A 14,778-nucleotide genomic window follows, 5' to 3' on the forward strand; every position below is an offset into this window, starting at 1 on the left:
CACAATTTCATAAACATTATTGTGAGTATTGTCTTAATATGCTGATAAAAAAAGGAAAAAGTCTAACGGTGTAACAGCAAGACGTTAATATTCATATAACAGTGATCAAGATTGGGCTATTCTTAATTTTGGTCCTTTATGGATGTAAAAGCTAGACAATGAGGACGCAAAATGAAAAGAACACATGTTAACACCTGAATGCCTGTTTTCCCCCTACTTAGAATTGTTATGCTTGATCTTAAGATCTTGATAAAATATTGGATGTGAACCTTGGACCATGAAGAAGGAACAAAAATAATATTAAATCACTACTCATGAGGTCTTTGGAAGCACATTTTCGCCACCTAGAGGAGAAAAAAGTCAGCATCAAGTCAGAATGTAAACTTTTTACATCAATTGTTTTACAGCTGTTATTTTTCCTCCTATAGGTGACGAAAATAGACTTTCATTCTTGCTCAAGATTAGAGTTCTTTACAGTCCTTGACTACTGATTCACATCAATCACTGCTTTTCAACTGACTCCCAGATTACCACATATGAGTATGCTTACCAAAAATAAGTATGCTTGGAGCAGAAGAAGGTAAAATAGACAAAGGACGGTGAACTTCAAGATGGACTATTACAATCAGAAGAATCATGAATATGCCAAGAAGCAGAATACATAGGGCGCTTAGATGACACAGAGATACAGAGTTCAAACCTCAGATGAACTATCAATGAGCTAATGGGGTGTTTCCAGACCACCCATGACGACGACCAGGAGGAGGCAATTAGACCAGCTTCATGTTGGTCCCTGTTGACATAATGTTTTGATACTTTGATAGGATGTGGGACTTTTTGATGATCATTTGGTATTAGGGTGCCCAATATGTGACAAAAACATTCCCTATATTATTACCCCCACCAACAGCAGCCTGAACTGTTGACTGTTGTACATGAATTAATGTTGTTTACACCAAGTTACAGCAACTTCTCTCCAGTTTTGCTGAGCATGTGCCCAAATGTGACCTCCAAACATCTGTTAAGATACAGGACTTTGAATAGAAAAGTCATTCACGTCCCACTATCAAGTTGCCAATGTTGGGCATTTGAGCAAGACCCTTCACCTTTACTTGCTTGGAATTATTCAGTTACAGTTGTAAGTCACTTACAACAGAAAAAGTGCATGTAAATGTTTATTTGCTGTTCTGGGATAGTGGTAGCTCAGTGGTTAAATAATCAGAAGGTCAAGTCCCTATTCTTGTACCCATATTCTTCTGCCTCTTTTTTGTTATTCACACTATTCTGTCTGAAATCTAGAGACTATTGTAAGTAAAATCCCAGATCAGCGTTTTTTGACACTTTTCTGGCACCAACAATAATGCACGGTCAAAGTCAGTCAGATAACCTGTTTCCAAACGTTCTGATATTTGATGTAAACAGTAAAGTGAAATCAGGTAATATTGGACAATAATCACCAAAAGGTATTGGCCGTGTGCTCTGGTCTGAAGTTCAAAAGCCAGGGTCTGTCATGGTATGGGGCTGTGTCGGTGCTCTTGACAAAAGTAATTTACACTGCTGTGAAGGCTAAGGCAGAAAAGTACATTGAGATCTTAAAGCAACATGTGTTGCCTTCAAGACGTCATCTTTTCCAGGGATGTCCATGCATTTTTCAACAAGACGATGCAAAACCACATGCTGCACACATTACAAAGGCATGGATGCAGAAGAAGAAGGTACGGGTACTGGACTGGCCTGCCTGCAGTCAAGAACAATGCTGCAACGATGACCCTGTACTGTTGCACATCTTAAGACGTGTCTGCAGGAAGAATGAGACAAAATAAAAGCTGAAACACTAAATTGCTTGGTATCCTTGGTGCCAACAATACAGTTGTAAGTGCTTTCAGTCCCAACTTTTTTTTGGAATGTGTTGCAAGTAAATGTAAGAAACTCTGTGTTATTTATTGTTTGCATTTTCCATGCTGTCCCAACTTTTTCTGATTTGGGGTTGTAATATAATGGCCAGTGGGTAAAAATTGCAACTGTTAATGCGTTAATGTAACAAGTAAAATTCCTCAGAGCCCCACTATTGGGGTTTGAGGAGACACGGTGCCCTCAGACGCGGCTCATTTCAGGGCTGAATGGTGCTGCTTGTTCCGGTTATTTAGCGCCGCGCTGTGCTGAACAGGAGGACGAACCGTGAAGCAGGAACGAATCGCTTCAATGGGGAAGCCCAGCGTGGAGTACAGGTCCCCAATATATTCCCTCTGAGAAAACATAGAGGACAACAAATTGTCGATTTCATCCCAATTTTACGTCTAGAAAAAGGTTGAAGCCACCCACACCGTGGCTGCACATGCATTTCTGCTACATGGAGAGGACAGGGTGCAGGATCCAGGAGGTTATTTAGGAACGTAGGATAGACTTTATTGTGTTATTGGGTTAGTTGCCAACCATACAACCATATTGTAAATGGCTATTTAGATGTAAAAATAATAATAAAAACAGTTCTGTTTCATTGGCTGAGCATTACATGAGAACTGTGGAATAAATGCATCATTACTCAGTTAAACAGACAAAACTACATTGTACTTTTTATTAATCTGGGCTATATGTCGTATGCTTTCTTCACATCAAACATAAGCACATCACAAGAATTAGTACTTTACTTATGCCTATGGTAAAAAAATAAAATATAACATATAACATAAAATTTGCTTCTCTAATTTTTTTAATATTATTATTATTGCTTTATTATTATTACTGTTATTATTATTATTATTATGGTTATTATTATTATTATTATTATGGTTATTTTCCTGTTTGGATGATTTTATAGCCTCCTTTCAATGACATAAAAACTGCTTTTGTGTGGCACAACTCCAAGACTTCCTAGACATGTCAGTTTTGTTGCTAATAAAAACTGAAACCTGAAAACTGAAACTTGAATTTGTATTCCTAATTAACACAAATCCTGCTAATTTAACTGATAAATAATAAGACATTTCCCATTTAATGGATGTGTAATAATATAATTATATTTATATTCAATAGCTGTGTGTAGTCCCTGAAAGAATACTTAGTTGAATATTTAATAGCCAGATAAAAAGCTGAATTTTAATATGTTCTCAATAATTCTGATATATTTTATGCAGTTATTATTTAGAATATTTTTTTTTTTTTTTTTTTTTTTTTTGCACTCGCGCCTCTTGGTCGTTATCCCTATTCATCAAAACCAGTGTGCACACAGTATATTCTTATACAAATTGCTTCCCAAGTCTTTGGAGTAAATGGCAGATGCTTTGCAATTCAAGGCGCATCACTGACCCAGGATTTAGTGCTAAACAATGAGACGGTTCTCCTTTTGTTAGTCGTTTGTGTTTTTCAAGAGGAGCTCGAACAAAGGCTTCATCCTTCAGCGGGTTATAAAGTTACTTTCCGCCAGTTCATTTCAGTGCTTGAGAAAACCCAAAGCGATGTTAATGTGTGCCTCTCGCCTTTTCAGTGCCTAACCCCAGTGCACACAGCCTAACACAAGCCATTGTGCGTATGAACCAAAATAAAGACTCTTAAATAACCCACAGACTAGTCTATAGAAATTCATGATAGAACGTGTTTGATCAGACCAAGCAAACAGAGTCGTGGCTTGGCTTTATTTACTCTTCTACCTTCCATCCACGAGTAACACGAAATATTACACTACAGTTATGCGCAGATTTACGCACTGAATTCGTGCACAATAAAATTGGGTGTGGTATGTAACCTTGTGGAACGCCATTTGCTTCCTCTTATTTTGCATTGAATCTCTGAATGGTTTTGAGGCGGTTCTCCGATTTGATTCGCTTTCAGATGACCTGTGCCACTGCTATTCGGACTTGGACTGCTTTCAGTTATTTTGCATCACTTGGGAATCGAAACCTCAATGGACTACAAAAGAGATTCCTTTCTTTAAACAAGTTTTCACAAATTTACACCGATCAGGCATAACATTAAAACCACCTCCTTGTTTCTACACTCACTGTCCATTTGATCAGCTCTACTTACCATATAGAAGCACTTTGTAGCTCTACAATTACTGACTGTAGTCCATCTATTTCTCTACATACTTTTTTAGCCTGCTTTCACCCTGTTCTTCAATGGTCAGGACCCTCACAGGACCACTACAGAGCAGGTATTATTTAGGTGGTGGATCATTCTCAGCACTGCAGTGACACTGACATGGTGGTGGTGTGTTAGTGTGCGTTGTGCTGGTATGAGTGGATAAGACACAGCAATGCTGATGGAGGTTTTTAAACACCTCACTGTCACTGCTGGACTGAGAATAGTCCATCAACCAAAAAATATCCAGCCAACAGCGCCCCTTGGGCAGCGTCCTGTGACCACTGATGAAGATCCTAAAGATGACCAACTCAATCAGCAGCAATAGATGAGCAATCGTCTCTGACTTTACATCTGCAAGGTGGACCAACTAGGTAGGAGTGTCTAATAGAGTGGACAGTGAGTGGACACGATATTTAAAAACTCCAGCAGCGCTGCTCTATCTGATCCACTCATACCAGCATAACACACACTAACACACCACCACCATGTCAGTGTCACTGCAGTGCTGAGAATCATCCACCACCTATTGGGAGAGTCCTGACCATTGAAGAACAGGGTGAAAGCAGTCTAAAAAGGTATGTAGAAAACAGATGGACTACAGTCAGTTATTGTAGAACTACAAAGTGCTTCTAAATGGTAAGTGGAGCTAATAAAATGGACAGTGGGTGTAGAAACGAGGGGGTGGTTTTAATGTTATGGCTGTATAACATTAAATATGTTATTTAATGTTATACATATATATATATATATATACATATATATATATATATATATATATATATATATATATATATATATGTGTGTGTGTGTGTGTGTGTGTGTGTGTGTGTGTGTGTGCATCAGATGCATTTCAAGAATCACAGAACAACAAGTCTTCTATTAATTTAAAGCTTGCATTGTTATTGTCATTAAATCACATTTTAAAATTAATTTATTGGTATAACAACAATAACCAAGTGGAATGCATCTATCTATCTATCTATCTATCTATCTATCTATCTATCTATCTATCTATCTATCTATCTATCTATCTATCTATCTATCTATCTATCTATCTATCTATCTATCTATCTATCTATCTATCTATCTATCTATCTATATGTATGTCTGTTTATTCATCCAGTCAATCCATCCATCCATCCATCTAATCTATTCATCCATCCGAGCTGAGTAATAGGCAACATATACACTTTTATGAAATGTGCAAGCAATAGATAGACAGACAGACAGACAGACAGACAGACAGACAGACAGACAGACAGATAGATACATACATACATACATACATACATACATAGAATGTATTGATTGATTACACATATTAAGTGCTAATTATGGGCAATAATGTGTCGTCCATTAACAAAGTTGTGCCTGCCATTTCAGTCACTAATGTCAGAAGGGCCAAACTCCAGGAATGGAACATCATCATGGCTATAAGTACGTGGACACCCTTCCATGATCTATCTATCTATCTATCTATCTATCTATCTATCTATCTATCTATCTATCTATCTATCTATCTATCTATCTATCTATCTGTCTATCTATCTATCTATCTATCTATCTATCTATCTATCTATCTATCTATCTATCTATCTATCTATCTATCTATCTATCTATCTATCTATCTATATGTCTATATCTATATGTCTGTCTGTCTATTCATCCATCCATCCATCCATCCACTAATTTATTCATCCATCAGAGCTGAGTAATAGGCTATTGCTTGCAACATAAATAATCTCTATTTTATAAAAGTGTATATTTTTATGACCCTAAATAGTAATCTATATTTATAGTTCCCGCCCCTTTAGACCCCTCCTGGCGCACATATCGACCATGCTCACCGTTCTTGTTGCTTTGTCCCGACATTTACGTGCTAATGAACAATACCTTTTTCCTGAGAAAGAGAAAGTTTATTGCAGGTAATTGTATAATTGCCACACTAATTGTTGTTAACAAGTTTCAGAATGCGTTAAATTACTGTAGGATCTCCCTGCTGAGCAGGGCTACAAAAGCCTCTGCGGGTTAATGAGTTACAAAGAGAGAAAAGTGAAAGAGACCCCGGTACAGAGAAGCTTTTCATAAACATACACTCCACTTGTTGTTTCAACGCATCTTATTATCATGCCAACTAAGGGCACAAGTCGTTTCTACTTCATTGTTATTGAGAGGGATCTTCTAAGAGTAATTGGAGGGAAAGTGGACCTGACGCATGACAAATTTGCATGTCACAGTTTTTTTTTTTCTTAATATATACTATATTCCCCTTGTTGGTACTGCACAAATGAGACATTGTGCCCAAACATTTCAGTTTGGTTCATTGATTTGTAACTATCGCCATGAGACATGAAAGAACATGAACTGTAAACCCTTTCACACAGGTAAATTAAACTTAAAATAACCTTGTGTAAGTAATAATCTTGTCATCTTTGGATCGTGTCGTTTTGCGTCCAGTGTGCAACAAATGCAAACATTAAACAAATGCAACATTAACCCTTTGATGCACAACCTGGGTCAAAAGTGACCCAACTGAGTTTTTATTTTCTATATCTTTGCAATAAATTAATTTCGTCATTCAAGCTTCCATGAATTTTTCAATTAACTTGTTTTTGATCATCACAAATACTTATTTCAGTTTTATATTTTTTGCTTTTTTAATAAAAATCATTTTTGTATCACTACCCTTCTAATGCACAACATGGGTCAAAAATGTAGTCAAAAACATATTTACTGATCTTTTGAAAGACAACCAAAGATTAGGCTCTTGAATCTTGAATATGTCCAATACTATTTGCTTGCTAGCTGTTTACATATTCTAGTATAGATAGCTTTTATTAGCTAAGACAGCAAATACATGAATAACTGACAAATGTGCATATGAAAATATTCTTGAATGGATGAATATGGGTCATTTTTGACCCATGTTGTGTATTAGAAGGGGTTTGCTTAGCTTGTGCATAAAAGGGTTAAAGTAAATTTTCAAATTCATTTATGGGTATAACAACAATAACAAAGTGTAATGCATGGATATAAGCAAGTGGACATCCTTTCATGATGTCCTATCCCTGGGCTATTGGCCCTAATTTTGGAATGTGTAATCTAAAATAGATCTATCTATCTATCTATCTATCTATCTATCTATCTATCTATCTATCTATCTATCTATCTATCTATCTATCTATCTATCTATCTATCTATCTATCTATTATTGTGATTATCTGAAATACCACTGAGTATTTTAAAAGGCTCTATAAAGGTATGAAGTTAATGCTGTATTGAATGTTATAGGGCACTGAATTGGCTCATGAATTACTTAGCCTACATGATAGTCTGATAACACTACTGACCTAAACATTTGGGACAATGTTTAATAATTCAAATATTTATGATGTGTAATGCCTTTTAAAAGCTTATTTAAAGCTTTTGTGAAACACATAAACACTTGGCCACGCTGTCTAGATGATAATAATTGCCTATATTACAAGTACTACATATTACAATTGTATTTTTGTAACTACTAAATAAATGTTTGACATTAAGGTGTTTGGTTGCTGAAATAACCAATAGGTCTAAAAAACGAATTAATTAATAAGTAAAATAAATATAAAAAATTTGTGATACCATCAGATTTTATCTGCTAAACATCTAGCTGTAATTGTTAACTTTTAAAATAGGCATTATAATAGAAGTGTAGCTCTTATCCAACTCTTTGTAAAATTGAGTCTACAGATGCTTAGTCAAAAATAAAGAAAGGACTTCTTGGAGCTCTCAAAGTTTCTTTAATAAGGTGCAACGTGTTTCATTTGAGCGTGAAAACAGCGTGGAAAAACAGCATGCAAACAGCACAATAGAGCTGAGGCATCTTTATGCGCAGGGGTGCTTTGCACCAATTTCATACTGATTTAACGCGGCTTTATGCACGCTGCTGCCATGATTTGCACCAATTTTGCGGTGCATTACATGCAAGTTTATAGCGGATGCGTCCAGAATAGTCCGTCCTGTGTAGCTAAATAAGCGTTGGATGTTAACATATTTGCATACCCTGTGCTACCTGTCAGTAGAGCAGCGCGTTGGTCGTCAAAACAGTGCGCGGCGTCATATGGTGGGACAATGATGGCTTTAAAAAGATCTGATATTTGACTGCTTGGACCAGCAGGCAATTAGACTACAAATTGGCCTCATTAAGTAACGTTTACAACGACTGCAATTTCCTGCTACGAGAAACCTTTCACTGATTTTCCACAGTAGGCTTTTTTATTGAGCTTATGAATATGCCAATTTGCACCACATCACATACAAAACATGAGTTTTTTAATCATCACTGTAAAGAGAACAATTTAATTCACCTTGAGATATCTTAACAATAATGTAAGTTAGAAAAACACCCTAATAAATTTATGAGAAGAACTTTGTTTTTCATAGCGCGTACGTACCTAATAAATTAAAAAGAAAAAAAACACTATAAAGTCAAAATCATGGCAAATTATATTTTACACCATCACTCAACCACACACTTTATTTCCAACAATTTCCAACACCGCGTCGTTAACTACTTTACTTTTTTAGAAAGACTTTTTACAAAAATGTGGAGTGTATCTGTGGGAATTTGTGCCCATTCAGTTAAAAAAAACAAATGAGCATTTGAGTTAAGACAGCTGTTCTGTGTGGCTGAGTTCATTAAAGATAGATAGATTATTATTATTATAATATTATTATTATAATAATTGGTTTTATTGATCAATTGTTTTACTGGTTGGCTATTAAAGTCTTTAATTTCACAGATTTGTCTCGATACCACAAAACCCTCTACAATACAGTTGTGCCTTTAAAGTAGGCTATACAACAAAGCGTTTTTTGCTTGAAAGTGAAAGCTCATATGGAGAGGGGGCACACACCAGGCAGAAGAATAAACTCTCTAAAGGGCGGTAATGCGCCTCTCTTTCGTCCTTTGTGCGCCTTATCCAAACTGAGGAGAAGATTCAGCGCTCGGCGGTGTCAATGGGCCGCTTTCATTCTGTCGCGTGTCGTGCGCTTCACATGAACATCAAAAACTGATAGTCCTTTTCTATTCTATTTTACCCAGTTAGAGCAGTAAATCATGAGCATTCACATCTATTTGTTCATTTTATAACAGTACAATGGTTTGCATTTACAAACAGAGCCAACGATGATCTTACATTTACATTTTCGGCATTTGGCTCTTTTATCCAAAGCGACTTACATTACAGTGACAGTATACAGTCTGAGAAATTGAAGGTTAAGGGCCTTGCTCAACAGTGGCAACCTGGCAGTGGTGGGGCTTGAACCAGCGACCTTTTGTTTACAAGCCCAGTACCTTAACATATAGGCTACAACTGTCATATCTTTTTGACTTACTCAGCCTTTAAGTTCTCAAAGACATATCTTATTTTTTGAGGACAAGACTAGCTATTTCTTTAAAGTGCATGAATTGGTTGATAAACAAGCTAACAGAATTAGTGTTATTTAAGCTGTATATATATATATATATATATATATATATATATATATACAGTATATATATATATATATACAGTATATATATATAGTATTAAGAAGTTTGGCCACCTCCCTGGCAGCAACTCATCAGCTGCTCTGTGCAAATAAACCATCTTGTAAAAGTGTACCCAAGATTGTGGCATCAACATTTTGAGTCCAGACTGCCAAATACGACCCAACTGCCCATGATTAACTTTAAATCTAAAGAACACTGCGTTTCTCTTCACACCTTTTTCAATCAAAGCTTAGTGTATCACAAAGTTGTTGCCTTTGAATAATTACTCCCTAAAATACTAAACTGTCGGTGTTTGAAAACAAGATAGAATGAATGGGATAGAACGAACAAGCTGCAATGGAATGTTAATTATTGAAAACCAATTATTTTGGACTTGGATTTTATGCTTAACTTTTAAATAAAGTTTAATGTAGTTGTATGTTTTATTTGATTTTTTTGCACATAAAACAAGTTAAGCTCATGAATATATTTTTAAGTTTAGGTTAAAATTAAATGTAAAAAAGTTATTGTTTCTAATATTTAAAGAAATGTAGGCATGCACATTGCACATTGTTCAGAGCAAAAAAGTATTAATTCATTATGTGCTATGATATACCTATAAATAAATTATTTTATTTAGCTTTAGATTACTAAAATAAAACAACACATCTGTGTTTTACAGATGTGTTTTCTTAGAAAAAAATACATTTTAAAAGAATTGATATATGTTTAGCTAGACATTTTCTACTTTTTAATAAGACTCAATGACAACTCTTTAAAGAAATTAAAATAAACATGTTCAGCTTTTTAAAAAAATATTGTTTGAATGTGCTTTGCTCATTTTAGGAATGCCTGAGTAACATTTAATTTCTACTATTGCGATAATAATAATATCTTATGCAAATGATCTACACATTTCAGAGTAAAATAACCCCCCATGGTGAATAAAAAATTATCCACACTAACTGCTTAAATTTCAAATGACTTAAGCCTAAACCAAAATGATGTATTGACTTAATCGTGAAATTAACTCCATTCTGCCCTGCTCAGTCACATTTTAGAAAGGAAAATAATTCCAGCAGTGGTTTCGTTTTACTGGGTTTAAGATTTGTCTGAATGAGACGCTAACCCATGTAAAAGAAATTCTGTAGAACACAGTGTGTGTGCCATGTCCAAGATTTTCCCAAGACCTGGGCCCTATTGATTAGGCAGTGTGGAAAATCGGGCACTTAGGGCCCCTGGGCAGGAGGCGTTCCTCTGATTCGCCTCGCTTTGCTTCAACAAGGCCACATCTGCTCGACTTCTACCCCGGTTATACGCAATTCTGACGAGCCTAAAATAACCCATCATGTTTTGGAACATCTCACCAAATTCAACCAACAACGAAACCAATGTAATTTTGTTAAGTGATGTTTTGGATAACTGCAAATGACTCGATTTTCCTGCAAAAAAAAAAAAAAAAAGATCAACGACTTAAAATAATTTCCATGGTTCTGTCTGACACCCAAACCGTGAAATACGCATAAAAAGGCTGAATGGACAAGACTGGTATACATCACATTGGCTGGGATTGTGTAAAATTTCCATTTTATGGTGATTCTGTACGCGTCTCTGGACAACTTTGCCCCACACGATGGTGTCTTGGTTCACTACATTGCCTAAACTACCGAAACACAGTTTTTGCTTCTTGCTGATACAAGCCAGACTTCATAACTGTAGACTTGGTAGTTGGTATCATGTCTATGTCAAAGTTTTTAAACATTAAAGTATGAAACTGTAAAAAAAGCACAGAAAATGAACAAGAGGCATAACCCTATACAGCCTAAATCACCCTATTAACCTATTAATAAACAATTTTGTATGCAGTGTGATAAGATCAATGATTATTATTTATCAGTTTTATCTTAAAACCAAGCATGTTTTAGGTGGGAACAGTGTTTTTGTGGAACAAAACCCACTATCTTGAATAGACACTTTACAGAATTTTTTGAGCAAAATAAATGCAAAAATAAAATAAAATGAAATTATAAAAATACCCAAATAAGATGCATTAAATTAAATTATATTTCATTTAAATACTCAGCAGCGTGTTAAATAAACAAATAATCATTCATCAATTAACAATATAGATGAAATAAAATGTGTATTTTTATATAAAATATTATTATACTTACATTATACTTACAGTATATTACAGATTGTTCCTGTTTAAATTGTGTCATTCCCCATATCTAATTTAGGAATAATATTGGTTACATTAGAGCTCCAATCATGTTATATTACTTATTTTTATTATTTTACTTATTATTTTAAATTCAAATATTTTTTCCAACGTTGTGACAACAATCAATATTCATGTCATGGAAATAGATTGCCCAAAAATGATCCTAAATACACTAATCAGCCATAACATTAAAACCACCTCCTTGTTTCTACAGTGAGTGTAAAAACAAGGATGTATGTATGTGTATGTTCTGACATTAAAGACGTTATTGATGGTTTTAATAGCTGTGCAATCGTCATCTGGCTGAACTGACTGAAAACTGTGCCAACCAGCCCTATTAATGTGCTGTGTCCTAGAATCCAAATCTATACATCTATAGAACCTGAACAAATTATTATCAATTCTCCGGGTCTGATATGTCACTAGCCAACTCCTCTGTGGCTCTGGGAATCCATTGCCTATTCCAAAACTTTCGGAAGCTTTACTGGGCGGTGCGATTGGCATTGATATGTTAATTGAGTATCTGGTATAAATAGTCCGTGAAGCGCGGATTGCTACACTCGAACACTAGACTGTGAGAAGAACGTTTGGGGTTTACAAAGAAATATAAGAATGGTTGCAGCTTCAGAGAGTTTGATAAAGGCAAAAGTGCCAAGCGGGAAAAAGGTAAGATGACTTTTATTGTAGCCTGTTCACAATATATTTATGTCCTATAGTGTCCAAACTTCTCTTGCTAAATGTGTATTTGTATTCTTTTCAGGTTTCCAAACCACTGATGGAGAAAAAGAGAAGAGCACGTATCAACACCTGCTTGGATCAGTTGAAAACCTTACTGGAAGGCTTCTACTCCAACAATGTATGTATCCTTTTTTTTGTTTGTTTCTTTTTAAATTGCATTTAAAAATGTATCATTATTTAAAATATTTTGAATTACTGTCTGCCAAAGTCTTACTTCTGTTTATACTTCAACTGTGGGTTTACTGTTGAACTCTTTGTAATGTAACTTTTTTATTTTTTTTTTTAGATTCGAAAGCGAAAATTTGAGAAGGCTGATATTTTGGAGCTCACTGTAAAACACCTGATGAATCTGCAGAACATCCAGAAAGGTGTGTAATAAGACATTGATATCTTTTTTTCTGTATGTATCAGGATGAAACCATTGGTTTATATTTGTTATTATGATATATGTTATGATATGATATATTATGTTATACACTCACTGTCCAATTTATTTGTTATTATGACATACAATTAAACAGCGACTGAAATTCCAAGAAAATATGGTACCAAATTGTATGTTACCTTAGTATAGTTGGCTAAGTGGGTAGCACTGTCGCCTCACAACAAGAAGCTCCTGGGTTCGATCCCCAGGTGGGGCGGTCCGGGTCCCTTCTGTGTGGAGTTTGCATGTTTTCCCCATGTCTGCGTGGGTTTCCTCCAGGAGCTCCGGTTTCCTCCCACAGTCTTAAGACATGCAAGTGAGGTAAATTGGATATACTAAATTGTCCATGACTGTGTTCGATATAACCTTGTGAAACGAGTAACTACCATTCCTGTGATGAATGTAACCAGTGTAAAACATGACATTAAAATCCTAATAAACAAACAAACCTTAGTATAACCTATATCTAAATTTAATTTAAATACAATGCAGGCACAACAGATTGATGCAGAATTATGCAACTTAATAATACGTTTTTGTAGTATATTCACTTTCACAATGCAAAAAATGCATACAAAAGTATATTTTTTATATGGGTGCACAGACTTTGGTCTGACCATCTGGTTTAATGAAGATTCAAAGAATATTTTAACTCTACCACAACACTTTAAAATATCACTGCACCCTGGATCGCACTAAACTTTTGTACTTTGTAAGTGTTTCATCTCATCTGTTTACATATCAGTATTTGCACATGGCACTACTGCACCAGCACAACAATAATGTATGTATATATTGTATATAATCCACTATATTTATATACTCTCTTCTATTTATTATCATCCATTTAGCCAATGTAGTTAATTGATTTAGCCACTGTAGTCAACTGTTTACTGTTTTTAATATATGCACCTTCATTTTTACTTATCTGGTCACTACTGCACTTTTTACTGTATTATATGTAAATAATCTCTATCTTGCACTTCTGGTTAGATGCTACTGCATTTCGTTGGCTCTGTACTTGTACTCTGCACAATGACAATAAAGTTGAATCTAATCTAATCTAATGTAATTCTTTAGGAACCCTTTTTAGGAGTGTAGACTTATGAAGTGGAGTTTTAAAGGAACATTTGCTTTCTTTTCACAGGAATTCCTCCCAACACTGCTAATGCTGAATATGAAGCAGGCTTTAGGTCTTGCCTCTACGGGGCAAACCAGTTTCTCCTCATAAACAGCAGAAGTCAAACCTGCAGATCTAACACGCATGCGCAGCTCTCTCACGGACTCCTGAGTCTCAACACACGACTACAGAGTTTCAGCACCGCGGACAGCGAGGCCTCCTCAGCTCGCCCAGTTACTTCATCCACACTTCCAGTTCCAGTTTCTCAAAAAGCACAAAGGAACCAGACTGAACAGTGTATTAAAGACAAGGCTTTAGGACATGGACACTTTGAACAACACAAACACGTTCCTGTTATAGGAAGCTGTGTAGCTCTTACAGGCCTGCAACAGAATTACTGGCGGCCTTGGTAGAATGAGCACATGTTAAAGTATATAGAGGTTATTCCCAAACTGTTGCACAAATTGAATCTGCTCTTTATATTGAATTATATTTTATATTGTTTATCTATTTTGCTATTTTTATAATAAAATATTTTCATATAAAAATCTTCACTTGTATATAAATATGTACACCGATCAGCCATAACATTAAAACCACCTCCTTGTTTCTACACACACTGTCCATTTTATCAGCTCCACTTACCATATAGAAGCACTTTGTAGTTCTACAATTAC

General features: G+C 35.4%; 1 protein-coding gene across 1 annotated transcript; it reads left to right on the forward strand.

Annotated features, from left to right (window-relative positions):
* The first annotated feature begins 12,594 nt into the window (after positions 1 to 12,594).
* On the forward strand, positions 12,595 to 14,554 carry her3 (hairy-related 3). The gene is made up of 3 exons (XM_062998529.1): positions 12,595 to 12,675; positions 12,844 to 12,925; positions 14,129 to 14,554. The coding sequence occupies exons 1-3, from the start codon at positions 12,595 to 12,597 to the stop codon at positions 14,512 to 14,514; spliced, it is 549 nt and encodes a 182-aa protein (XP_062854599.1). The 3' UTR covers positions 14,515 to 14,554.
* The last annotated feature ends 224 nt before the right edge of the window (positions 14,555 to 14,778 follow it).

This window comes from Trichomycterus rosablanca, chromosome 7 (genome assembly GCF_030014385.1).
Source record: "Trichomycterus rosablanca isolate fTriRos1 chromosome 7, fTriRos1.hap1, whole genome shotgun sequence".
NCBI lineage: Eukaryota > Metazoa > Chordata > Actinopteri > Siluriformes > Trichomycteridae > Trichomycterus > Trichomycterus rosablanca.

Excerpts from the sequence above, each read along its gene's own strand:
- her3 (XM_062998529.1), top strand. The coding sequence starts at position 12,595 with ATGGAGAAAAAGAGAAGAGCACGTATCAACACCTGCTTGGATCAGTTG. Across the intron at positions 12,676-12,843 it reads AAGGCTTCTACTCCAACAAT|ATTCGAAAGCGAAAATTTGA; the intron begins GTATGTATCCTT and ends TTTTTTTTTTAG. Across the intron at positions 12,926-14,128 it reads TCTGCAGAACATCCAGAAAG|GAATTCCTCCCAACACTGCT; the intron begins GTGTGTAATAAG and ends TTCTTTTCACAG.